This window comes from Falco biarmicus, chromosome 5 (assembly GCF_023638135.1).
Source record: "Falco biarmicus isolate bFalBia1 chromosome 5, bFalBia1.pri, whole genome shotgun sequence".
NCBI lineage: Eukaryota > Metazoa > Chordata > Aves > Falconiformes > Falconidae > Falco > Falco biarmicus.
Window position 1 is genome coordinate 54,929,734 of NC_079292.1, and position 26,545 is coordinate 54,956,278.

The following is a 26,545-nucleotide window of genomic DNA, read 5'->3' on the forward strand; positions in this document are numbered from 1 at the left end:
AATCTCTGCATCCGTGGGAACATGCCACTTACACCTTCTCCCCCCTCCTCCCTGGAGTTAAGAAGCAAGTCCCAGCACTGCACCTTCCTCGGCTGGAGCAGCGCTGGATTTAAGTGTTGGCGTAGGGCTTTCCAGCCAGCTGCCAAGCAGATAGATGCAGCCCCACTGAAGCCAGTGAGACCTCAGTGCTGACCAATGCTCCTGTCTCTTAGCACAAGATTAACTCAACCGTTGTATGAATGGAGAAAGGGCAACAGAAATGGTCCTTTCTCTGTTCCTGCTCTCAAATCCCTCGCTGCCCTGTGTGAAGGTGTGTGGCTCACTTGGCTAGGAGACAACACCGAGTGATTCCATGGCAGTACCTGGAAATGACACATGCCTGTGTCCAACATGGCAGACGATAGCTGCCATGACTGGAGATGAGAGGGAAGGAGGGTGGGTTGGGAGAGGCCCAGGAAACAAGCAAAGGTGCTGCCTGGGCACTGTCCTTGGCACTGACCTGGGGAACGAAGGTTCAGGATGCTATGGGCACAACACCCTGAAGGGGTACTGCACCTTCCCAGGGATACACATAGCACCTATGGTCTTGAACCTCAAGGGGACTGATATATTTGTACAATCCTATTGCAAGTACTTTCTATGCTCACTGACTCACTGTTCAGCCATCTAAGCCCCAGTAATTCCTAGTTCTCACTAGGGGAATGTAGCCATGTGAGAACAGAGCTTGCCCTGGGTGTTCCAGGGAAAATAGTCTCCAACCATTCATCAAGGGCTCTTTTGCATTTCTCAACTGGTTGGCAAGGAGAGCTCCAGATGAAAGTTAGTATTTCCCCCTAAGTGGAAGTATCATGTCCAAACAATGCACCAAGCTAGCTTGCCAGCTGTTTTCATATTTGAGGAATCTGAGGCACAGAATCAAGCCTACCTTTGTTCCCCTCTTAAAGTATTTATTTGTAAAGGCAGTATAATTCCACATTTGTATTTTCACTCCAAAGCAAATGCTTCACTGCACTTTTTATTAAAATGAAATCTGGTGTGTGCAGCCTGGTGTTAAATGAGAGACTATTAAAGACAATCAGTGGAGAACTCATTAGTAACCCTACAACAACAAACTAGTAGTTATGGCCCAGCATTCACAAGCAGCCATGACAACCAGTAGGAAGAACCCAGGTCCCATTGAAGGCTATAATAAAAACACAACTTATGTAGCCCAACGACTGTGAATATCTATGCAGAACAGCTGAGCTTCTATTCCTCAAATATGTGCCAGAAATCATATCCTTTTCTCATGACTCATACCTGAATTCCACTCCCAAGAATGCTCCTGTCATTTAGTTATTTCTTCCCATTTCTAAAATGTAATGAGAAGCACCAATCCCAAATTCAAGGAAATCTGTTCCATCAATTAAAATAATGAAATAAGCAGGAGGCTGTCTATAAACACATCCACCTCTGCCCACTCACTCCTTAGCAGTCATGGTGAAGGGAGAATAAATGAGCTTTGCAGAATGCCTAGAAGGTTAGCAACTCTCCTTGGAAGGGCCAAGAGAGAACTCCACATTTGAGCATCTCTCCAGAGGAAAACCCTGTTAGAAACTCCTTCCCAACCTTTGTAATCTCATCCAGTACAAGAGAGCAGAGCACACAGTGGTTTCCTGGGTGTCCAGCAGAAGACCAGCCATAGAGATAACTATAAACTTGGTAGACTGAAATACTCAAACCAGATTTCTTTCTGTGACAAAGAACGAATAAATTAGCAGGTGCTTATTACAAACCAAACAAAGAATGAAAGAGTGTAATAGAACTGGAAAACAGCATTTGGATATTTGGATCTAAGCCTATTATCAGCATAAATTGAGATAAATCCCTCACTACAGAAAAACTTCCTCAAGAATCATTCAAAAGGAAAACTAACAATTTTTTTCTTAAGGTATCATTTTTCTACTAGTTAGTGGAGTTAGCTCACCAGTGGGCTCATTTTTTGGACAGAATCTGCAATGTTCAATGGTAGTGAACTTCTGCAGTTCCAGTCTAATACAAAGGAGAAGCGGTTTCAAGACAGACAAGAAACTGTTGCTATGAGACCATTATTAATAAAAGAAGATGCAGAACAAACACCTACATTGGCAAGAAATGGCATTTAGATAACAGTCCATCTTGTTTCTCTTTATGCTTGCAGCATACTTCAAACAAAACTTTGTTTGGACAAGCTCTTGCAAAAACGAACAACTGTCAATATAAGAAGGGGGAAAGACATGGAGAAACTGAGCTTTCTTTCTAAATCTGAGCAAAATTCAGTTCATTTCCTCCTTACTCTGTTATACGCCCAGATCAACCACCAAGACCACGCTGAGCAAGACCATTTTATTTTAGCTGCATTCAGAACTACTGCACTTTCAGAAAGGGGGGCGGGGGGGGGGGGGCGGGGGGGAAGTAAGAAATGATCAGAGTTCAAAGGCAGATCTCGGGAAATGACTAATTCACAGTCTTAGTGTATAATGTGCCCCAGCTGAACTAAATTATCACATTTTTTTAGTTTGATGTGTCACTCTCCAAAGAATAAAATGGGAAAATTCCTTTATCACACTGCCTCCCAGCTATGGGTTTGAAGCAAATTGGACCACTTTGGATTAGCTTCAAGAGTTTCTGAAACACCAGCTACATGGTGATGTATTTATCTGAGGTCACATACACATTGCAATCTCCCCAGACATCAAGCCCACGTACATACATTTCTCTATTCTGTGTAGGCATGCACAGTGGGAACTGTAAGTTGCAGGTGGCTGAATATAGTATTGCTGGGTCCAGGGCAAGACTAAAATTAAGTTTTCCAGAACCTTCAGTCCAGTCCAAAGTGAGCCAGACCACATCTCAGACATGCAGATATTGTTGCTGCCTGGTGCACACTGCACAAGTGCTACAGGATCTTAGGTGGAAGGGGTTACGGAAGGTATGAAGCAGCCAGGTCTGTAGAATCTGTAATACCCCAGACAGACAAAGCACTTCAGGAGAGATGTAAAGACCTCAGATAGACAAAATATATCAGGAGAGGTTTAAAGCTTAGCACAGAATAAATTCTAACAAATTTAATGGGACTTGAAGGTACAAACACAGATTACAGCCATTAATCTCTGTGGGCTTTTGTTCAGTGAAGTGAACTCGTATCTCCACATCTGCTTCTTTCCACATCTTGTCCCTCTCCTCTACCTTTCCTCCTGCCCAGAGGTCCATGCCCAGGCCATGAGGCTGAGCTTGAAGCTATCACATTTCTATTGAACCTCTGGATTTGTTAAAGCAATGGCTTATTTTGGACACTACTAGCATTTAGACATCGAAAGATGCCTGAAATTAATTTCACTTGAACAGAAAACTAAGCACCCAACTCACTGAAGTCAAACTCTTTAACCACCTCACTTGGAAGCACAGAGAGGATGGAAACATTTGCAGGGGGCAGAACCCTCAGACTGGCAGAGCACAGGCCAGCACCGTGTGAGGCAAAGCAAATATTTGCACTGTGATCACAGAAGCAAACACGGTGTAATTATTTCTGAGCTAGCTCAGGTGCCTGCAGCAATTTAGGCAGTGGCAGAACAGAGCTTGGCATGGACTAATTGACTCAGCTTCTCAGCGAGAGTGATACCAGTACCCAAACTAAGCTGGGTATATCTACATGTATCTGCAGTCACTCCTGTGAATGTGGTGCCCAAAGCAGACAAGGGAGAAAGAACAGCATGATTTGGACCATGAAGGCAAGAAGAAAGCTAGTATCTTCAAAAATGACAGGAACTGATTTCATGTGGGGTGCCCAGGCTCCAGGGCATATCTATACTGCACAACAGTACTGTCATATGAAGATAGTCAAGACTCAAGAGTCTCTGAGCTGGTGAATTCTATGCAATGCAAAGAAGTGCTATGCAGAGAGATTATGTTGGGTATTCAAAGCAGTGTAGCTATAAGGGTATGATGTTATGCACCGGCTAATATAATGTCAACAGAACTAATTAGCAGAAGGTCTCTGCAGAGCAGAGGACAATGTTTTGTTTTCTTGAAAACTGCTGAAAAGACACAATACAGTTCCCCCCCAAAATCCCTATTCATTTGGAAAGGTAGAACAATAGCCTGCCTTGATGTTACTTCTGATGACTTTGTACATATTAAATATATTTCCCTGCTATCTCATTTCAGGGATCATTCAAAAAAGCAGCACAAAATACCTCTTACCCCTAATCCTAGCTGGGAGGGAAACTGACAAAAGCTTTGGGCACCTTTGCTGGTCTCCAAGCCTTGCAAACAGCAAAAAGCCAGTATAGGGAAGAAGCAAAGGCAGTAAGACCTGGTAATATTCCAATGGAACACAGAGACAAACAACAAATAGTAGATAACATTATGGATAATACAATGGGCCAAAGAATAGACATTTCTTTCAGTCCCCAACTTTCAGGCAAAACAAAATCTGCTTTCTTGTCCACCAGTCCCTCTATCTGCCTAGTACAGTTGACAGTGAGGGGTCACAGCATGCAAACCAATCCATCACATTTACACTGTTCCATGATTCATTGTGACAAATGAACAAAGATGTAGAGCTCTGTGTGGCCACCCCTCCTGATAGCCACTGCCTGGATTCCCCTTGTCCTACCACAAAGGTACCAACCTGCCCAAGGACTTCATATGTGAAACACTGGAGAATGACAGCTGAGCAGGTCAGGGGGCATCTGGCTAATTGCAGATCCCATGTATAATTATCTGGGTTGCTTAGCGACACACTAAAACTCCAGCTGGGACAAAAAGCAAGATCTAGTAATGAGTGCTGTTCTAGAGGTTGTTCCACCACAGGCTTCCTCTATGACCTTAAACAGGCATCTTAGCACAGTTTCTTAAGAAAATCTAAATCTGGATCAAAAGAAGATACTTATTCAGGTATTCAGATAGGGTTTTCCATATTTTTAAATGCCTTTTTCCATCTAGAAATACTTGCTGTTCTGATGGAGGTGCCTAGGCTCTCTGCATAATGTGCACAAGACAGAATAGGACCCAAAAGACCCAGCAGACAATGGCTAATAAGGTGCCAATGAGCAGGGTGATAGCACAAGTCTTTCTGTTTGAGGTAAATTCTATCCTTAAGACACCCAAATGCTTTAAAGGATTTGAGCATAAAGCAGGAGCTAAGCAGCGTTGTTGACTCTTAACTTTTTTTTTTTTTTGCAGCTCTCATTGTCCACGTCTCTCTGCACTTTCTTCTCTCCTTTATTTCAGGGCTCATGGACAGCAGGACACTTAGTCCTCCGATAACAGGTGCCATGAAACTATTCCAGGCAGGTTATACATCCATCACCTATAAAGGGCACCTGTTTGCATACTGCTGATGCCTGAAACAGAACCTGGTGCCTTCTAGATTTCGATACAAACACCACCACTGCCTGCAGCAAGAACCCACCTGGGAGTTACAGACCTATTCGTGCGAAGACACTCCAAGTGAAGTTCGGTGCTGTTATAAAAGCAAAAATTTGTGCATTGAGAGGCACACTCAGATTTTTGCCCTGTGCCTTCATTATTCCTTTTTCTTATGCTGGCTTGTCCCCTGTGTTGTGTGGAGGCTTTCTAAAGCAGTGGCAGTACTAACATTCATGACGCACAACACAGGTCTCACCATCAGCACACCTCCCCTTGTCCAGGTTCTGGACAGCACTGCCCACTGCCCCAAAGCACCACGTGCCCTAGCAGAATTATTCTGGTCTCAGAGGTCCTCTCTGACCCCCTCTTTTGTAAGGCTGGTCCACTCCCTTCCCTTACCTGTTGAGCATGTTGGACTGGTAAATCCTTTTCTCCTGGGTGTTGTAACAGCTGCTCTTGGGCTCAGGGATGAAGCTGTGTTCAGACAGCATATCAGAAGCAGCCGTGGTGATTATGGCTATTCCATCCCTCACTCTGGCAGGAAGACCATAGTCCCATTCATCATATGAGACAGAGATGAGCCCAGTGGGGAACTCGGATGGCACTGTGTCTGTATCCCCTGCCACCAGGCTGGGCACGATCCACGTGTAACCATAGCCTGTCAGACCCACAGAGTTGGCCACCTCAAAAATGTAGGTGGCCTCTTCCTTTGTGCAGTAGAGGAGGATAACAGGGCTTTGGAGCTTCTTGAGCTGGTTCTGGATCTTTGAGTCCCCATCGTCCAGGGACATGTCCAACAGGAGGACCTCCTCCAGTTCCCAACCCACAAAGCTGTGCTCAATGGTACTGCGGATCTTGTTCACAAAGTCCTGGTAACCAGGGAAGTAAGTAGTGACAATGGAGAAGATGTACCAGTCATATTCTTCCATGATGTTGAGCATGACAGAGGCTTGCTGTTCTATTGATGGGCCAAACTGGAAAAACATGGATGACTCATCCTAGAATAAAAAGTCAAAGAGAAGAAGAGAGAGAAAAAGAAAACAAGAATAGGTCAAAGGAAATAAACAGCATTTCTAGTCAACCCATTGAGCATGGAGCGGGAGGCACACAGTCAGAACCTTACTCCATGTCTTGGCCAAAGGTTAAGGATTTTTAACTTTTAAAAATTTAAAATTTAAGTGAAGCATGTGAGAAGAAAGTAAAAGCCTTCTTATGACCAGCTGTCCTTACTTAAATTTTAAAGGCAGGTTGCTGAAATTACTTAAAATTTTCAAGTGTCAGGCATGATTCTAACAGACAGGGGAACAAGTGGTACACAAGTGGGGACACAGAAAAAGAATAGGTACAAAATATTCCATGGCTGCAGAAATTAAGAGCTTTAATCCTGGGATTATCATAACCTTATATGTAGTATAAACAGGATACACAACAGCTTTGATATTGACTTAGTTTGGGACAGTCACTCTAGTTTGAGTATCCACACTGAAGTACTAGAGCAGGCAAAACCATTAGACACAAATAACTATGAGAACCTCCACTGCAAGTTCCTTTCAAATCAAGCAGTAGCAGAGTGCTACAACTGTGAAGCCTCAGTCTCAGACATACTAAAATAATATGTCTTATGACATACTAAAATGGAAAAACTAAAATTCTAAACTATTATGGGTTTTGTTTATACCATGCTTTAGAGAAATGTCAGCTCAATATGTCTCTTGGTGTTGCTTCCATATCCTTCTACCATACCAAATTCATCTTCACAGAATCAGAACTTGCACTGTTTTATAACCTCCAAGACTCCAAGGGAGTTTTGTATGGATCTCAGTTCTCCAATGGTGTAGTGCAAGCCTTTTTCATCCTGGGATTTCATAAGATACCAGGCTTTCAATTTGTGACAGAACCAGTAAAATCCAAATCCCTGCTTTTGCCCAATTCAGGATGCAAAGGAGTGGAAAAAGCATTTGCCAATATGCTCTCTTATGATCTTATATATTTTAAAATCAACTGCAAACTCCCACTGACTTGTAGAGCAGGATTAGACCGCAAACAAACAAAAAGCAGAATTAAATTATATCTCTCTGCAGAGATTCCTATTACAATAAGAAAGTTTTCCAAATCCAGTCCACTTTTAGGAATAAGATGGCAGTTCCACCTTGTTTCAACAAGCCAGAAGAACTGAACCAGAGATACAAAAGGAGGTAGCCAGGAGTTTTGGACCTGGGGAAATTTATTGTGCAAATACCTTAAGACACTACCTCAGGATACTCACATTTAGAACAGCTTTCTACCAAATTCACTCTCCTACAGCCTGGCAGGTAAAGCTGTTTTTCAGCAAGGATGCTAGTTAATCATCTATCCATCCATCCCTTCCTTAGTCATGGTTTTGATTACTTGTAGCCGTTTTCTCTATTGGCAAAATATGCCATAGCTCAGCAACTCCAGAAAAAAAAAAGCTCTGATACTGCATCCAGCCTTAAGCTGTTTGTTTGTCTTTTCTGAAGTCCCTATGGGTCACATCCTATACAAAAGAGTCCCTCCTCCCAGATCCCCATGCCTCTCCTGTGAGGTTTGGTGATTAAACTCTGTTCACTTCCTCCACACAGCTCACCACCCACTTGTGAAAGTACTCTTAGGGCTGCTCTTTGCTCACTGGAAAACTAAAGGTACACAAAAAGAAAGAGGAGAAGAAGGCAGCAACAAATTGGAGGCAAGTTAAAAAAACAGGAGCAGCAACTGAGCCTCTCAGTCTGTGGAAAACAGCTCATACTTTCTATCACTAAAATATCACTTTCACTCCCTTCTCCCAGAACTGTGGGAAAAGAACTTACTCCTCCAATAAAAAGATATTTTTTGTCTTTGAAGTTTATGGAGAAAATCATTAAAGACAGAGGAAAGATTAAACTATTGTCACAGCATTTGCCAGAGTTTGAAGAAAGCCTGAACAAGCATCTCCAATACCCTTCATTGCACTGTGCCTTTGAAAGCCACCTTATAGCAAACTGAATGCTGGAGCGCAGACTCAGCCTTAGTGTGACATGAGAAGGCAAAACAGCTACACTGATGACTAGTATTTCTTTTTATATTAATTTCAACAAAAGCTTTTCTATACTTTCACATAAGAAGATCTGAACTGACTGCAAATTTCCACAGTTTCTAGCAGAGTCTAAGATCTGAAGACTTGGCTATTACAGAAACATTTGACACACAGCATCTTGAAGACTTGTCTAAAAAAATACTGGGTCCTTTCCTCAGTGAGAAATAGGGGATGTGAGATGGTAAACCCATTAGTATTTCAAGACTGCATACACATACACAGAGAAGTTAGCAGGCCTGATAGCAAGGTACAGGAGGTACTGCCCTCCCAGTGATTTTAAACGGGGTCAGATGGTCCAGCTAAAGTGCCCACTGACAGTTCATTCCACACAAGTGCGCAGCTCAACTGTTGAAGGGAATTCAGCCCCAAAGACTCAGGGACAAAATTCAGAGCTCCTCACTAACCAGAGTGTATCAGAACATCAAAAATCAATACACCAAATAGCTTTATCATAACCCAGCTAAACAATTCCTCTCCTCTGAGAAATGTAAGCACTGATCCTTAAATCAAACAGCACAGACCACTTGGCTGTGCACGTAATAATTGCTCTTGAGCAACTGCTTGCATTTTTATTACAGAAGCAGCACGAAGAGGCAACTTCCATTCAAAATGAGAGCATTAAGCAGGTGCAAAAGCCAGTCCAGCTCTTGGCTTGCCAGGCTGTCTCTTGGCACTTGATCACCCCAATACCTGGGCTAGCCAAATGTTCTTCATTCTCTAACCGACTCAGCACTCAGGAAAGAGAGAAGTGATGGAGGAAGGACAGACAATAGCACAAAAGAATATGTCCCCCTCATAACAAATCAGGAGAATTGCTTATAGAACTGGATGGGAATCTCAGTGAGTGCCTTTTGGGAAATAAAAAGCAAAATAAGAAAACTGCCTGAGAGCCACAATTTCCTTCCTGTCCTTATTTTTGACCACACCTGATGGAATATCAGGGAAAAAAAGAGAAGGAGCTGAACTGAGAGAGACCCACAGGCTATCAGATAGAGCAGGAATTTGACCTCACTGTGGTGTTACAGTGATAGCTTTTAAATTTGGAGATAGATCTAAAGGGGTGGGTGGGTGGATGGGTGTTACCATTTTTATATACATATAACCCCATAGAATCATTATTGATTTATTACAATCTAAAACCAAAAATTAAAATTTTACCTCTCCAGACATCAGAAGTTTGTACAGAACACTACAAGTTCCTGTTTTTCTCCTGCAGAAACTTCACCCCTCTCTACATCCTTTTTTTTACTTTGTAACAGCCAAAATATGGTTTAACATTGCCACTGGGAGACAAATTTAAGTTTGGGATAGGGATAGGTTGAATTCAGAGCAGAAGTCCCTTACACTGCACATCATCCGGGTGAAATACAATCCCCTAGCTACAGGAAAAAGCTTGTCTTTCTCCTACAGCTCTTTCACCTGCAAGCTCAGCCTTCCCATACCTAACTGCTGCAAGAGACAGCAAGATGCTGCAGAGTGTCCCTTACCCAGTCTGAAAAGAGTAGAAGCTCCATTACAGGATCTCAATGCCTCCAGAGATCCTAGTACTCCCCCACCATCACCCTGCAAGGTCAAGGATCTGTAGTTTGCAGAGCTGAGCTGGAGGTGGAGCTGATCAATTGACACAGCACCACTCCCCAGCTGACAGATGGCTTCCCACAGAAAATCTGCTCTGCATTTACTGCTGCTGGGACAAGTATTGCCTCCTCCTCCTGCACGTTTAACCCCTCAGCTAAGGAGGCTGGATTGCACATGGTGAAGGCACAAAAGCACTCACCATGAAGCCTCCCCTTGGAGATTGGTGGCTGGTGAGTTTCTACATGGATGGAAGAGAGTTTGTGGAGGTGGCACAAGATTTAGAGAGCAACCAAGTATTATTGCCACTACTTCTAAGTTGCCCAGTGCCTCCTGTCCTTCAAGGGCAGGCTCATGCAGATATTGCACAAAGAGAAGGCCCAACCCACACCTTGGCCAAGATGCAGGCCCTTAGCAAGGCTGCAGGTGACTCTCCAAGGAGCCCTCCTGCAGCTGCACCATTTGAAACCAATCACTGCCATTTAATGAACCATTTACCTCAGATGTGGCAGGAGAGGTCCCTGGAGTGCTTTTCTCACAAGTTCCTTCCTAACAGCCTCTCTGGATTCCCTAGGCGAGCAAAAGTAATTACCCTTACAAACAACATCTTACTATCCAGAGCAAAACTGCTTCTCGGCATGGGACAGACTAGAGAGGAATGCAAGATCCTCAAAAACAGTTGCTCTGGGCCAGTCATCTTGAGGAACTAGAGAGCCTTCAACTAAGCCATAGTATAACTGCTGACTTGGGGAGTGAGGAGATCAGCATGCTGCATTTCCTCCATACAGCCTATTTGAATGCAACCTGGTTCTGTGCACCATAGTCTGGTGGCTGGGTCAAGAACAGATTTTTGCTACTGTAGGCAAGTTCCTTTAGCTCCAGTCCAAGTGGAGACCCCACAAGGGCCAGGTACGTCAGGTTATGGACAAGGAATTTAAGTCAAGAGCACATAATTGTTTTGTCAATTTGGAGAAATAAACCATGTTTTTGCAAAACACCCTAGGCTGCTATCTCCACATAGGTGCAGGAGAAACACAATCTGTGCTGGTCTGGGAGTAGCCCCTTTTTATTGTGCTTTTGGGAACATCAGTATATCTAACATCATTTGCTGCTTCATTAAGCTTCCTGTGCAGCCATAATTTAACTGGGGTCTGCCCTTCCCTTGCTTTCCAGTTTGCAAAGGGAATCCTAAAATATCCTAAGAACTCAGGCCACTATTACTTTCCAAAGCCCTCTTGTCATTTTCCTGATTTAGAAGAAAAGCTGTTGGTGTGTCTTTAGTACAGTCCTAATTTGCAAAATTCCTCTATAACTTGCAGATAAATCACATAGGGCTGCCTCTTGTTTAGACTTTGGCCCTGCCTACCATGCATTTTGTGGGGGCTAACAGAGGTGAGCAAGCACCAAATAACTTCTGGGAAAACACAGACCTTCATTTCCCTACCTATGTATTTCTTTTCTTCAAAATTGAGACTCTGCTGTGTACCCATTTGTCACAGTCCTGGTGGGAAACCTGATTCACTGGGAGTTTTATTGTTCATGATGGAAAATGCTGCAACAGTTCAAAGTCTTATAATTAAATTTTCTGTATCCATGAGTCCCGTTTTTTACGACAGATCTGACAGGAAATCAGGATCTTTATTGCTTAAGTGTTCATTTACTCCTGTTTACTCTTACCACAAATGCATTGCTGCCTCAGGCTAGCCTGCAGTCAGGATCTTCTGCCTGTTTGTTTTTTCTCCCCGCATTTCATTTTTTTATTTAGTTTTCAACAACTCAATACAATAAAACTTTGTTTTTAATATTGCATGATGTATCATCCAGTGTGAGTCCTTTCCTTGAGTGCTTGCAGTAGGGACTATGAGAACACAGTGATACTACAGCCCTAGCAAAATGTCCTCATGGTGGGACTAGCATCTAGAACAGCATCTCTGCATCTGTCACACATATACATGCACACATTTCCACAAATGCATATTCACAGCAAAACCTACTCAAAGTAAGGTTGGAGCACGTTGGACTGCGTCATTTCTTAATGGCTCTGCCTAATTGATACTATTTAGTAGGGTTTCAAAACTTTCCTGTCTTACTGGAACAGGTTCCCTGGGTTATTACTGATTTTGGCTTGCAGAGCAGATGGAACAGATGACCACTGCAACCCTTTCCCAGAGCTCTGATTCACTGATGAGTGGATCATTCTTGGTGAAAATCCTCTGAGCGGCCCTGGGAACGTGCTGTCGGTGGGAAGTTCAAACTCATTAGATGCAGAAATGTGGCTTATATAACTATATCATTTATAAGTTCCCTCCCTCATTCTCATGACTACTGAACACACTGGCCTTATTTGACAGAAGGATACACAGCTCAGAGATGATCACAGAGTCACAGAATTGTTTAGGTTGGAAAAGAACTTTAAGATGATGGTTACAGAGAAGTGATTACAGAAACTCGTGGATGAGTGAAAGGCAGAGGCCCAGTTCAGTGTATCCACTGATGGAAAGGCAGGCAGGACATAACTGTGATAAATTAGTGGAGGCCTTTAAGAGCCCTCTCTTACAGGAGAGAGCATTGCTGTTCTTCTGGCCCCTGCTAGGCAGAGCATGCAAGTGGCCAACAAAGAAGGCCTTTGGCAATTAGGAGAATAGCTGTTGACTCTCTGGTCTTCTCTGGAAGCCATGATCCTTGTTGGCTACAGAGAATAATTGCAATAACGAATCTAGAGTTGCTAGTGTAGCTCAGTTTTGTTACCCTGGTAAACAGCAACAAATGTACCAAGATTCACATGTATATTAGTCACATTAATTATACACATAAGTATCATCATATACACAGAGTCCAGTCATGGCTTGGACATTACTGCCTCTGTAGCAGTGGAAACATCTGCTGCAGAGCCCTATCCCAGGGGCAACTGTGTAAGTGTTCCAGCACCAAGGAGTTCTTGAGACCTGCAATAGAAAGGTCTCTGATTAAAGATGACTCAAGGGCTGAAAACAGCTAAGTGATTTCCACTTTCCACATAAAGGTCTATAGAAATCATTCGTTCATAACATTTTGTAACAGAGGAAACACAAGATACCTTAGATTCTATGATCTTGCTCTTGGGATTTTTTCATTCCATATCACATGCAGTTAATAAAAAAGATGAGAGTCAAACATACCAGGGCCATTATGTGATGTATACAACTCACAGAAAAACCTCAAAAGTTGTTTGGCTAAGGAGAGGGTGCACCATTTGTGAATTTTATACAAAATTACTAGCCAAAGCAGGCTAGCATATGATGGTATGCCATATCAGCTTCTCAGAGCACCACATATGGATGCCAATGCGTTTCCATGGAAAAAAATGGCAGGTAACAAGCTGCCAGTATAAACAGTTTTCACACTAGGCTTGTTGCATTTCCATTTTCACCTCTGTATGTGGGTGTTCCCTTGTTTGATGAGCTTGGATGGATGGATTGAACCACTGGTCACTCTGGGTACACGAGGTGCCATGCTGGCAATCTGGACAGCCCAGGCCTAGCTCCCCTGTCCCAGCTCAGACAAGCCCTCTAGGCTGGCTTAATATCCTGACATTGCCAGTCCCAAAACAGTTAGAGGAAAGTCAGGCTGCCCCATTACTCATCCATCCAATTACATCATGGTGTTTGCCTGGGGCTTCTTTTCTGGCTGTCTTACCCTCCAGACTAAGGACTGAATTTTGACTGTAAGCTGAGTGGGATGTCATTGGTATAGCCATATTAATCAATAGCAGCAATAAAACTATCCAGCGCTCTTAAAAAAGTCCAGTCACAGTATTTGGCAAGATGTCACTGAATAAATCTCTCAACTGTCCAGGGTAAAATACTATTTCTTTTTATCATTTCTAAATGAACTGCTCCTCCATTTCATCAAGTATGCCTTTGGTCTCTTATTATGAGCAAACCTAATTATGAGCTGAGCCTCCAAAGGTTCAAAGAATCTATTTAGATAAGCCCTGGAAGTTCAGCATTGCATCCAATGTCCTCTGAGCCCCTCAGGAGCTGAAGATCTCCTCCCACTGTGGCCCAGCTGTGGACAGGTCAGAGTATGTATGTGAAGGCCTCTACCTCATGAAGTATTGATACCACTTTCTCTCAAACTCTGCATTGCTTATTTAAGCATTAACCTTCTGCAGGCAAGGCTGTTAGTTGCTCTACATCGTAAGACATGGCACCTGCAGTCCTGGTGATGCCAAGGTCTACTCAGCCTGTATGGACACAGTGCGGCTGGCTGTGCCTATGCTCTGAGCTGGCCAGACCACAGCTGAAGCAAAGTAGTCGTTTTAAGATACTATTGTGCCAGGACTTAATCTTTTCTTAGATGCTGGTCTTATTAACCAGTTTAAGTAATTTTCAGCGCATTGACATAGCTTACATACCCTTTGGATCACAGCTAGCTTCCTTCAGAGTGCAAGCGAGCAAGCAGATGAAAGCAAAGCCTGTGCAGATGCCCTCCACTTTCCTTAAGGCAAGGAGCAATAAAAGGCTTCAGCCTCATCCATTCTGTCTGGCAGTAAATAGGCAATTCTCTTCCTCAAAAGAAAAAAAACTAAAAAAAGCAAAAACCCCACTTACAATGGGAGAGGTCTTGAGCAAGGGGACAAAACCAAGAGCTGAGAACTGACTAGACTGCACAGACCCCAGATTTCCTGCTGCCCCGTACCCGGCTGCCTCTCCTCTAAAACGGTTATAACTGAAGCTCGGCGGGGGGCGGCAGGAAGGGAAAAAAAGGTCCGGCCACCGCCGCTGTGGGCCCAGTTCAGCAGCGGTGTTCCCTGGCAACATGTGCACATACAGCAGCCCTGGCCGTAAGCTCCCCGCGCCCGCCGCGGGGCAGGGCCCGCCGCGCTCCCCGCCGCGCTGCGCTCCCCGGCCCGGCCCGGCGCGGCCGCGGGGCTCGGCAGGCGGGGGCCGGCCGGCACTCCCCGCGCACCAGCGGGGGCTGCAGGTGTGCTTGGGAAGAGGCGGGGGGCAGCCAGGCCATCTGCCTGGGCCTGTTGTGCCAAGTAACTAGGGGCAGGCTAGAGTAAAGTCAAGATTTCCCCTCATCCTGCCCGGCCAGGCCTGCTTCTCTAGGGCTGGTTCCTGGCTGCCTCTGTGGCCTGGCGCTGCTTTCCTCTGTGGGGTGAGAGGAAGGTGTGGACCGTTTGTGCTGCTGTCTCTGCTTCTGGCCGTTCATGCACCACTCTTACCTGGGGATTCAGTCCCACAAATACAGCCAGGTTTATTCGGTTAGCCCAGGCCACTGGCTTCCTGTTATGAGGCTGCCCCAAAGCTCATAAAGAAGTGAGCCCACCTTTCCTCCTCCTGAGCCTGGGAGCAAACATTCTGCCATTTCATACTCACAGCTTTCTGAGACCATGAGGATCCACACTACCCTGCGCTGCACCCTCTAAAAGAGAACCTACCACTCTGGAAAGGAGGTGCTGCTTGCTCAGGGTACACCTCCTCCCTGCCCCTAGCTCTCCCAGACCCGACTCCCCCCAGCTCAATCCAACCTGTATTTTACAGCATGGGCTGGGACAGCAGCAATGTCGAATCCTCACTGTGTACCAGGCAAGAAGGCAGCTCTGCATGTTGCATTTTTAAAAGGGATTTTACCACCTTCTTTATGTACCAGAATAGTATAAAATAGCCCAGACATAAAATGAAGAAACAGTACCCTGGTCGATTTGTGTTTGGACACACTGCTGGCAAGCAGCTGCCACATTAGCTCATAATGTGTGTGTCTCCACCAGGCAACAGCAGGCACAGAAACCATGAACTGGCCCTAAAGCATCCATGCATTAGCACTGTGTGGAAACTCCAGCTCGTGTCCAGTAGAGCTGCTGTGTCAGGAAAGCTCACTACTTCAAATCCTACCTGTACTGTCCAGGAGACACTCCTTCTGGTTTCAGATCTAATTGGAGCTCTCTAAGCCTGAGGAGAAGAACCAGAGATGGATTCCTGAACCATTGGACCTAAACTCTGGATTCAGCCCCTGCTTTGGAAAACAATTGTATGACCAAAGTGTGTTACAAGAGTCCTTGACTGGAACAAGCAATAAGGATTTCAATATGCACCCTTGTTTGTCATGCTTGAAAACCTGGTCCCCATCAGAGCTGGCTTTGGTCATAGCTAGTTACCTTTTGTGCTCCAGGATGGATAAAAGCATGGCAGCACCTACCTTCTCTCTACGCAGCTCTCCTTCCTAAACAAACAGTGAGCAGTGCCTCTGTTGGGAAGCTGCTGTCATGCCTGTCTTGCTCATCTAATTGATTCACAAAGTTTTAAATGATTATTGATTCTCCTCTTCCCCACAGTGGAGACTTTGAGACCAATAAAGCACATGGAGTTATTTACACAGATATTAGAAAGGAAAGAAGCTCCCTCCACAAACGTTCTTCTTGAGCTCCCATCTATTAAGTCTTAAAAACTCAATAGGAGATTTCCTACAGCTTTACAGACAAAAACACTCGCAAATATATGAAGTTCCCTGCACACACACATGCCCATCCATTGGCAGGATGTTCTGCCAAATCCACACCTGCTGAATTATTGCTCCCTATTATTTTGTATTGGGATTATAGCTCTTTAGTTCCTTTTTTTTGCCCTGCTGATTAACAGCCATTTGCCGTATCCCTTGCTGCTATGAGACTGAGGCAGAAATTGTGGCAAACTTCCTATTTAAGGAAAAGCCATTCCTGAACTTCAATGAATTGGAAATTGTTCTTGGTAAAAGACTGGACCATAGGAGACTTGCAGAGCTAAAGCTTGCAATCTTCCCTACAGTTCTTGAAATACTTCACATTCATGGTTGCTACAGTGACTGGTGCTGTAAGGACCATTATATCCATCTCCATGATCTAAGCACATGAACATTTACACTCCTCAGGGTTTGATGAAGAGGATTTGGGAGACGAAATCAGTCCATCTGACTTTGCAATAAGGATGCTATGAGTTTCAGTTCTGTACTTCTTTTTGCCTGGGCGATGAAAGTCAACAGGCTCATTTCTAGTCAGCTTAACTCTGTGCCAGAGCACACATAATTGAATTCACTTATTTTTCTATACTTACCTGCACATTAATGGAAGGTGCCATCTATATATTCAATATGCCCTTGACATAACTTAAAAGCAGCAGCATAATAAATAAGATGCTCTTTTTGTACTTGAATTCAAATTTTTCTATCTATATTAGGCTTCGTACTTTTTTAAACAAAACCTGAGGCTGGGACTGAACTGCCATATCTTTTTCAAGATAACACACATACATGAGGCATTAAGGTTTCTATCGAGGATCAGCACAGCAGAGAAAGGAATTGATGGAGCAGCAGAAGAATTCACCTCTGCTGACCATTAATAATAAGAGTAACAAAAGCATCTATGAGAATAAAAACCACAGTGAGGTGTGTAAGGTATAGAAATAGCTCTTCGACTGACTCAAAGGCAAAGCCAAAGTATCTTGTTTTCCTGCATCTCCCATTGTCTGTCCTTTTTCTTAACCACACACTCCAGCACAACAGGGGAGTGGGAGGTAGATGGAAGCATCAGCAGGAGCTACAGCAAGCTGGGGAGAAACGAGCTATTCAGTCTGAACATTGCATAGCCAGGACCCATGACACAAGATGAACAAACAACCATATGAGAGGGGAAAGAAAAAGCCACGTTCAACACTGCACCCCTGCAAGGAAAGAGCCGTTGGCTGTGATGTTTTGTCTTTTCCTTCCACTTTGTATCACTCTGTCTCATTATTTTCTGTCTTCCTGCACATAGATGCCTCCAGGTTCTTCAGTGCATGCAGGTGTGTGTATATATATATATACACATGGGCACATGTATGTGGGCTACTCTACATGCAGGATGGCTCAAAATAGGCAAATTGCCTCATGTCCAATATGCCAGTTCCATTCTAACTCAAGTTGTCAGCACCTAAAGTAGATTAGCATCTGACGATGATCCCTATGAAATGAGGTGATGGTGCTGTCCAGCCTTACTGAATATTAGTGTCTACATCACCACACATGCATTCAGAGCTAATTAAGCCTCTGGTTAGTGCTCTCGGAGAGAAGCCAAGGATTACACAGCCTGCTTCACTACACAGCCCTGGTCACAGCCCAGAGGAAGAGAGCTTGCATGCGTTCAAATTGTGGGTGAAAGCACTGGAGACATAGTTTTAATAGATTTTATTCTTCCTGACAAAGTACAGTCCTTCAGGACTCATCTTTCATGGAGGCAAGCAGTCATCTAATCAATATACACCAAGAGGATCTGGGTTAAAAAAAAACACAAACCAAAATTGTCTTTCTTTTAGGCAGGTCAGAAGAAGCAATACTTGTAGAAAGGGAATAGCCACAGAAAGGTTTTTTTCAAGGTGCAGCTAAGGAGAACTAGAGGCTGAGGCAAAAGTCATCGCTCTGGTCATCTAAGCTTCACAATACTTTCTTCTGACAGTAAGAAGTGCCTTTTCTCCTTTTTATGCAAAATTGCTGAATATCTGCCTCCTGAGAAGTACTGGGCTGAAAAAACTTTCCTTCAAGTCTGGTGGCTAGTGCAAGAAGCTTGACCTTTTCTTTATGTCAATGGATGCAGGATGTGTACATTCCCACACTATGCATCCATCTGCACTGCGTAGGAGCCTGCAGCAGTAGCTGTGCACCCTTCATCTCAGAGGATGTTCTTCTCTGTGCTAAGAGTAGAAGAAACAGAGGTTAAGAACTATGTGTGTTCATTAGCTTGGTATCAGTGCTCTTCAAGGCATGCAGCCTTGCAGAGTGGACATGCTTACTGAATGAAGCACACTGCCTGGAAGGTACCAACCCAGTGCTCTGCAGCTCATTTGGTGTCCAGCTGCTCTTGTTATGTTACCCAGTAATTTCTAAGGACTGATAGTAGACAGCTTTCTCCTTTTACTCATCAGGTTAATCCCACTAACTTTAAAGTCACACCATAGTCTTTAGGTGGAAGTGAGAATGTGGTCAGGTTCCTTGTGCATTCAGCAGTAGGCTATGGACACAACCTCTCTATTAATCAGTGGAAAACATGGCCTTTACAGATATCCCTCACTAGTCTTCCTTCCCATGGAATATCTCTTTATAATGGAGCTCTAGGATATCCAAGGAAGGAAAATTATGCAGTATTTTCACATATCTGCACGTTTTACAATGTACGTACTTCATACATACATAAAGGGCTGAGGGATCCTAAATCTCCTTTTTACAGGGAGCTTTCTGAGGGCCATGAGCTCCCCTTCAGATGTCTGCTGTGGGGAATTTTGCACAGCTCATTGATAATTTCTGAATTTCATTGCTATGCAACAAGTAAATTGTTGGGTCCCCAGATTTTCATTGTACTCCATAAGCACCAGCATGTCTGTTTCAGCAGAGATTAATCATACAAGCCCTCCCGGCCTTGGACTCAAACCTTCTCAGGGCTCCTCTAAACAGGGCAGTTTACTTCCTTATACAAGGTCAATTGTGTGTCTTGGACTTCGACAAAGGAAGCCCTCAGTCCTCTGGGCACACCAACAGCAACATTTTAACAGTGCACAGTAATGCTGCCCAGCAGTTTACAGTCTAAACTGAAGATGAACAGCATTTCAGACAGAAACGGCAGGAGGACTTTAAGCAGGCTGGTCATAATCCCTCCTGCTGGGAAGTGGACAGTAGACATAAACTGGTCTCATTCCTGGTGAGTCTTGGTAGGGGATTTTTCAGGACTGAAGTGGGCAACAGCTTCCATCCTACAGCTTGCACCAGACCTCCTCTGCAGAGTTTAACAGCATCTTGCAGTCTTTATGGACTCAAAAGGGAGATTACTGCCTCTTGAAGTGCCAAGAGCTTTTTGCTACAGTTTCTAGGTTTTCCTGAAGTGCTCCCCTCCAGGTACTGAATGAGCTAGGTATTAAAACTGAAAAGATTTTCATTTAGCAAATTTTTCTTCTCAGCTGATGCACTCAGTGCAGAGGGAATACTACAGAGATGTCTTTGTGCACCCGTATCTGCATAAGCTTGTTTTAAGCACAAGGTATATTTGCTTCAGCTTCCCAACAACAGCCTCATTACATCTCCAGGCCTCTCAAAACCATGCCTGGATTGTGTAACGCCACAGCCCATCAGAGATGCCAGAGCTCACCTGGACAACCTAGTAAGCCCACAAGGCGCAAAAACACCTTGCAGCATAATTAGTTTGGATCCCTGAAGCTGAAGAGTGGTTCCGGTACGGTCCCTGAGCTAAATCTGTGATGACACGATTGTACCACTTCTGGAGTGAGCCTGCTGGGTGCTACCTAAGGGTCTACACATCATGCAACGCAGTTATGACCTCCTCAAGACTCACTCCCTTCTGGCAGTGCCTAGGCACCCCAATATCTCAGGGTGCTTCCCATCACAGCTGCCACGAGAGACTTACTCATGCTGCCCGTTCTTTGGGATCCCTTTGTCCCAACTGCCTCAGCAGAGGTTGTTCTCTGCTCCCCAGGGCCGAGGGAACACCTTAAACCTTTTCTTTCAGGCCCACCTTGGACCCTTCTCCTGCACCCCCCAGCCCCACAGGGTCCCTCTGCATGTGCTACCCTCCCACCCACTGGGCACAGGGTGGCCACGACCGTGCTGGGACTGGGGGAGCAGGAGGTGAGGCCAAAAGGACAGCAGACGGTGGCTTCACGTCCACATACACGCGCATCCCGATTAAGGATCCAGCTTTGTTTCCATGGCAACGTGCAGAGCCGCAGCAGCACCACGGTCCCTTCCCGTGCAGCAGTGGCGACCGACTGTGTTCTGCACCGCTAAATCCTCCTGCTGCTCCCAGTGTCTGTCGGCAGTGACCCCTGATGTGCTTTACAAAGCCCAGCAGATTAGGGCTCACAGATTTCCCACTTGTGATGTGCTGCGCAGAAACAGGCAAATAAGGATGCACCAACTAATAGCAGTAACAGAAATAACACCACCCATCACAGTCGAGCTGTAAACTCCTTATAACAGCATTACAGAGAAGTGACTTTTCTTTCCTGGAAGCTGGCAATGATGATCAATGGAGTGCAGTTCACGATTTAAAAGGTGGCATTTTTTTCTTACGTGCTGGTCGCTCCTTAGCACACAGCCAAGCAGCCAGCACTCCCCTGGATCTACTGCCAAATGCTGCTTGCAACCAAAGCCAACTCCACCTTTTGGGACAGGTTGTCCCACGCAGTCCACCTTCCCATGGGACAGTACTAATACTCCTTCCAAACAAGGATGAGCCTGGGCTGTTCAGCCGCTCTGTTCAGCCCCCACAGTAGGGAGGTGAAACACAAGAAGACAGCCAAGACACTAGTTCTGGGAGGTCGTACCCTTCTCAGCCCCTTTCAAGGGAGAGGCGTGCTAGACATGGCCACATGGTTTCCTCAGGCCTTCTGCAGTCAGAAAATCTACTTGCCAGTTAGGAACTGAATCACAAGGAAGACTGAAGTGCTCATGATTTCTTGGCCATTTCTACTACATGTCTTAAGGGTTGTCTGCTGAGGAACAATTGGGAAAATTAATCCAAATTAACTAAAGTTGTGAGTTTAGCATGAATTCATTAAATCACATTAGCCTTGAATGGACACAGTTCTTCCAAATTAAAGCAACCCTTAGAAGAAAATTGAACTAAACTGAATTAAGGTCCTTTTAATTCTGAAGAACAGAGTGCCTACATGGGGTTTGATGTAATTAAGGAACAGCAGTCTGAAAGTGATGTCCCAGCCCTGGTCTCCCAGAAAACCTCTCCATATTAGTCTTCTCAGGAACCTATCATGCTCTCACTGAAGAGAGGTTAGGTTTCTTGCTTTCCATGTGGGTTTGGAAGCTGGGGCAGAACCTCACTGTACCAATGACTTTCTGCTGAAGCCCGTTCCTGGCCTAGTTGCTTTTTACCTTGAAGAGCTCTCCTATTGCTAGGGTATTTTCCCCTCACTCTTGTTTTAATGGAGGGCAGCCTTTCACATTCTCTCAGCCTGCATTTTGCCAAGTTAAATAAGCTACACTGTCTTAGTCTCCTCTTGTAAAATGTGTTCTCCCCTCTCTCTACCAGCCAGATACTTTTCTGACTCCATTTTGCTTTAATTAGCATAACTGGAACTATACACAGAATTGTACACAGAGGAAATTACAGTAGAGCCTTCTACAATGGTACTGATACTTCCCTGCCTTGGCAGGGAATATCCTGCCTGGCACCTAGGAACATAATTGCCTTTTATGCTGATGTCTCATATCAAAGGCTCAGTCATCACATCAGTAAATAATACTCCCACTTTTTCTCTTTTCCATTTGCTTTTAACTGATAATCGTATTGTTTTTAGGATCGATTAGTAGGAGTAACAAAGAACAAAGAATCTTCCCATACAAGCCAGCAGACTGTGCAAAGTCACTCAGACCAGCTAAAAGAAATAGAAATAAGTTAGTGCTGCACTCCCCAAACAATTCCTGCTGCTCAAGTCCTTCAGATTTAGTGTGGGTTCTATGATACGACTCCAAACCAGGTGCTGTTGACTTGTCTATGGACTTCACACTGGTTCAATACACCCTCTTTCTGTACTGCAGTGCTCAAGACTGTCCAGTTGTTTCTGCTTGTTCCCTACTCTACTCTGTGTTGATCACACTACTCACAAGTGTGCACAAATGTCCTCATGAACATGATCCCTCACACTCCTACACCATATACCAGAGCCAGACATTTGGAAACATTTACAGTTCTGTCATCTAAAAAGTTTCAGATTAGCCACACTACATCTCATTTCTGATGTGGGAGGAGGGAGTGAGGTAGACAGGTTAGAAATTAATCACTAGTGGAAGCGAGACAATTGGGTTTCCCATTCAGACAAGCACTACCCATTGCAGGACACAAGTATATTTGCAGCGAATGTCACATGAATACAGCCAGTTTTAAAAAAAGAAAAAAAAGTCTTCATACAATATGTATCCAAACTGGGGACTATATTACTATATGAAATCATTGTAGTGAACAGCAGAAGAAGGCGAAGAGGTAAATTATTAGGTTCTGATTCAACATACTATTATTGCCATTCAAGATGCCATTTACTGAGGACCAGGGTACTTCACTGTAAAATTAGACTTTGTCCTGGTAATTTAGACCCTTTAAAAATTTTAATTCACATTTTTAATGCAAAATCACTTAGACTTTGTCTGCTGTCAATGCACCCGTATAGAGTTCTATCGCCTATTAATGTACGGAAATGTACAAAAACTTGCAGAAGTGTACATCTTCCGTGTTCATATGCAAGTATTCAAGCCAGAAGTTCTTGTGTGCTCATTCAACAAAGGAATAGAAACAATACCAAATAGATCTCTCTGACCAACCATAATTAAGTAATGCAGCCTGTATCAATCCATAGAGTAAATATTTTCCAAGAAGTTCACTGAATAAATTCAAATAAATTTGAGGAAATTATGATCCGCACAATTGATATTCCATGAGTAGAAAAGGAAGCTAAATTCACTGAATAAATTATGTGTTGTGAATTAGTCCCCCAGCTCTAGCAATTACTATGGCTAGATTATAAAAATGGATAATTTAGCATCAATAGTACTATTTTTTGTTCTGGGTACTTGGATAATAATACTTAGGTTTTCTACAGCACTGCTCAAAATAAATTAAATGACAGTCCCTTTTTTTCTTTTTACAGAGGAGGAAAATAAAGTAGAGAAACAACCGTCTTGGTGTCAGTGTGTACCAAACTTCCTGGTATGTACCAGCTCAGCAGACCAGAGGAAACACAACCCATGTCCCTGAACAGCCAGCTAGATCCTCCCTCCAACAGCAGCACAAGACCTAGTTAGGGCACAATCCCTCATGCACAGCCCTCATCCCTCTCTATGAGGAGATGGCTGAATTCCGGATGCAGGAAGAGTAGGGATCCTATTAGCCTAAAGTAACAGGCAACAGTTATGTTTGAAAGTGTCTCACCACATTTAATGGCCTAGTGAGCACTAAATTTGCCCTTTTAGAACAGGTCCTTTGGGAAAATCCATTATTAATTGTGATGTCTTCTGTAGTGTCACTGAACTATGATGTTCAGCAAACCATACACCAGTCTGAGGGGTAAATGACATATTTGGAGAGCTAGAAATAAGGTTGAAATCAGCCTGTTACCACAAAATGATTTTGGAAGTAATCTGCAGAATCTCTGCCTAGATCCCCACCGGTCTCTGTGAAACACCTCCTTCAGCATGACATGAACAACCGCTACTCTGTTGCAGGAAGGCAAAGGGTGGAGGAGGTCTTGAGCTGCCCACTGCCTCCCAGGGGAGCTTTCCTGGAGCAGGGGTAAGAGATGCCCAAACCAGGGGAGATGGGAGGGCTGGCTATGGGGCAGCCTTCCTTTATGCTGTGCCTGAGATGGCAACTAAGAAAATAATTTTGTGCTGCAAAAATCATCAGTTTGGCACCTTGCACCAGCCTCAGAGCTATTCTGGTTAAAAGAAACAGGGCAATTTCCTGATTGTTTCACTAAAAAGAAAATCCTGAGCCCTCCCAGCCCTGATGTAAAGCCATGGGTTAGCGCTTGTCCATTCCTCCCTTCCCCAGGTGCTGTGATGCTGCCACACGCGAGATTAACAAGGAGGTTATATTTAAACTTCCAAGAGGAGCTGCTGTGCGATTATGGGTCTATTTAAAATCCTCCGGGCAGCTGCAGTACATAATAACAAGTCAGCGGGAGGGAGAGAGAGAGGGGAAGGGGGGGGGGGGGGGGGGGAATGTCAGGAACATCTCGGATTGTCTCCAAAAAATTGATTGCCAGAAGAAGGCAGGGGGTGCAGTGAAGTTAAAAATGCTCCCCGCAGGGAGTGAAAGGGAGAGGGGGGATGTGCAAGAATGGTGCCAGCACCGGAGGAGTGCACTGATGGTGGCAGGGGGATTGGAGAGGCCAGCATGGAAAGCTGCCAGACCTGAAACCTCACTGCCTCGGGCAAGGACGTCATCCCTTAAACCCACTCCGCTTTCTCCGGAGGGTTCTGTCACACGCCACTGGGTGCCTGTCCAGGCTTCCTCAGATCACAGACATTTGAATGAGTAAATAGCTATTATTAGACTGTCCTCTCCAGCCTGCCCACACACACACACCTTACCCTTAGGCCAGTACAAAACTACCCCCAAGAAAACACCCTCCCAGGGCTTTACCCAGTCCTAAGCTTCATTATATCCCTTGGGAATCTGTTCTGCTGTCTAAATTGCAACTAAAGAAGGGTTTCCTCATGAGATCAGAGCAGGGACCCAGCTATTCCTGCCTCACCATAAATCACATTTTATGGGGTTTTTGCCAACCCTTTCACCAGCTGCCTCAACCATCTTTTGTCATCAGGGAACAGACAAGATGGGCTGAGGACCCCTAGGTGCTCATCAACAAATGTTCTCAGCTCACCATGACATTAGAGTTCAGCGACATCATGTCTAGCAAAGTCCTGTGGGCAGAACTGGGGCAGGTGAGGCAATAGCAGCAGTGGCTGGGCAGATGGACAAGAGCCAGGTCCCAGTGCTGCAGGAGGCTGTGCTGGTGCTACCAGCCCTGAGCTGAGCTGAGGAAAGGGGCTCCCAGAACTCCACATCACTGAAGGATGAAGGCTAATTCATTCTTAATCGCAGGAGTGAGACCTTTCAGCCACTGGTGTGTTTTAGTTAAGTCCCACCTGATCAACCACAGACTCCCATCTAATGATTTCCCTTTGGTGGTATCTTAGCCTCCCACCTGCCTGCCCTCTCCTAACCAGTCAAATTTCCATGCCCTTTCAAAGACTCCCTGCAATCCAGCCAAGATGACTGCATTTCAGTGCTGACTGGAGCCTTTGCAATGCAGTCTATAAAACACTTTGGGAGCTTTCCAGAGGAAAGATGCGCGAGAAACATCAGTCATAGCCATCCACACACTTTCTCTGATTCCGTCCTTTGTGACCCTTTCCTAGCCTTCTTTCTTTCCCATCCTTCCATCCCTACACAACCATTTTCAGTACTGAAGCATGGTGCTACCAGGCATGGAAGGAGTGTCTCTCCAGAATGAGATTTGCCTCAATTTCCATCAGCGACAGAGGAGAAAAAAAATGTCCAAATTAAGCTGCTTGATTACTGAAATTAATCTTGTCACTTAGCATCTCTGTTCCACAAAACAGGGCCTTTGATTATCCTCCTTGTTTCAGAATATTACAAGCAGACGTTTATTAAGCAGAAGGCAATTCCTCCACAAGGGGAGAGGGGCAGCTGATTCCCAAGGGAAGGCTGCTCTCAGGATAAGAGATGGCCCCAGCTTCACCGGCATCCCTGGCAAATGAGGGGGTGCTGCTCTGACAACAGAACCAGTGGTCCCCAAGGATTCTCCAAGATCCTCCCCCCAGCATATGATTAAGGACCATCCTGTGGTTACTGTCATAGGCCTGGTATTTATAAGGCTGACAGCTCTTGTAGCAAGTAATCACTTATTATTACCATCATCCTGACATCCCTGAAAGGTTGTGAGGTGCTAT

General features: G+C 44.6%; 1 protein-coding gene across 1 annotated transcript in view; it reads right to left on the reverse strand.

The window, feature by feature from the left end:
• Window positions 1–5,786: 5,786 nt before the first annotated feature.
• LOC130150702 (glutamate receptor ionotropic, NMDA 2B-like) overlaps window positions 5,787–26,545 on the reverse strand; it is an 86,346-nt gene continuing 65,587 nt past the window's right edge. The window contains exon 3 of the mRNA XM_056341896.1: window positions 5,787–6,389. Within this exon, the coding sequence (XP_056197871.1) occupies window positions 5,787–6,389 (603 nt within the window). The remainder of the gene's footprint in view (window positions 6,390–26,545) is intronic.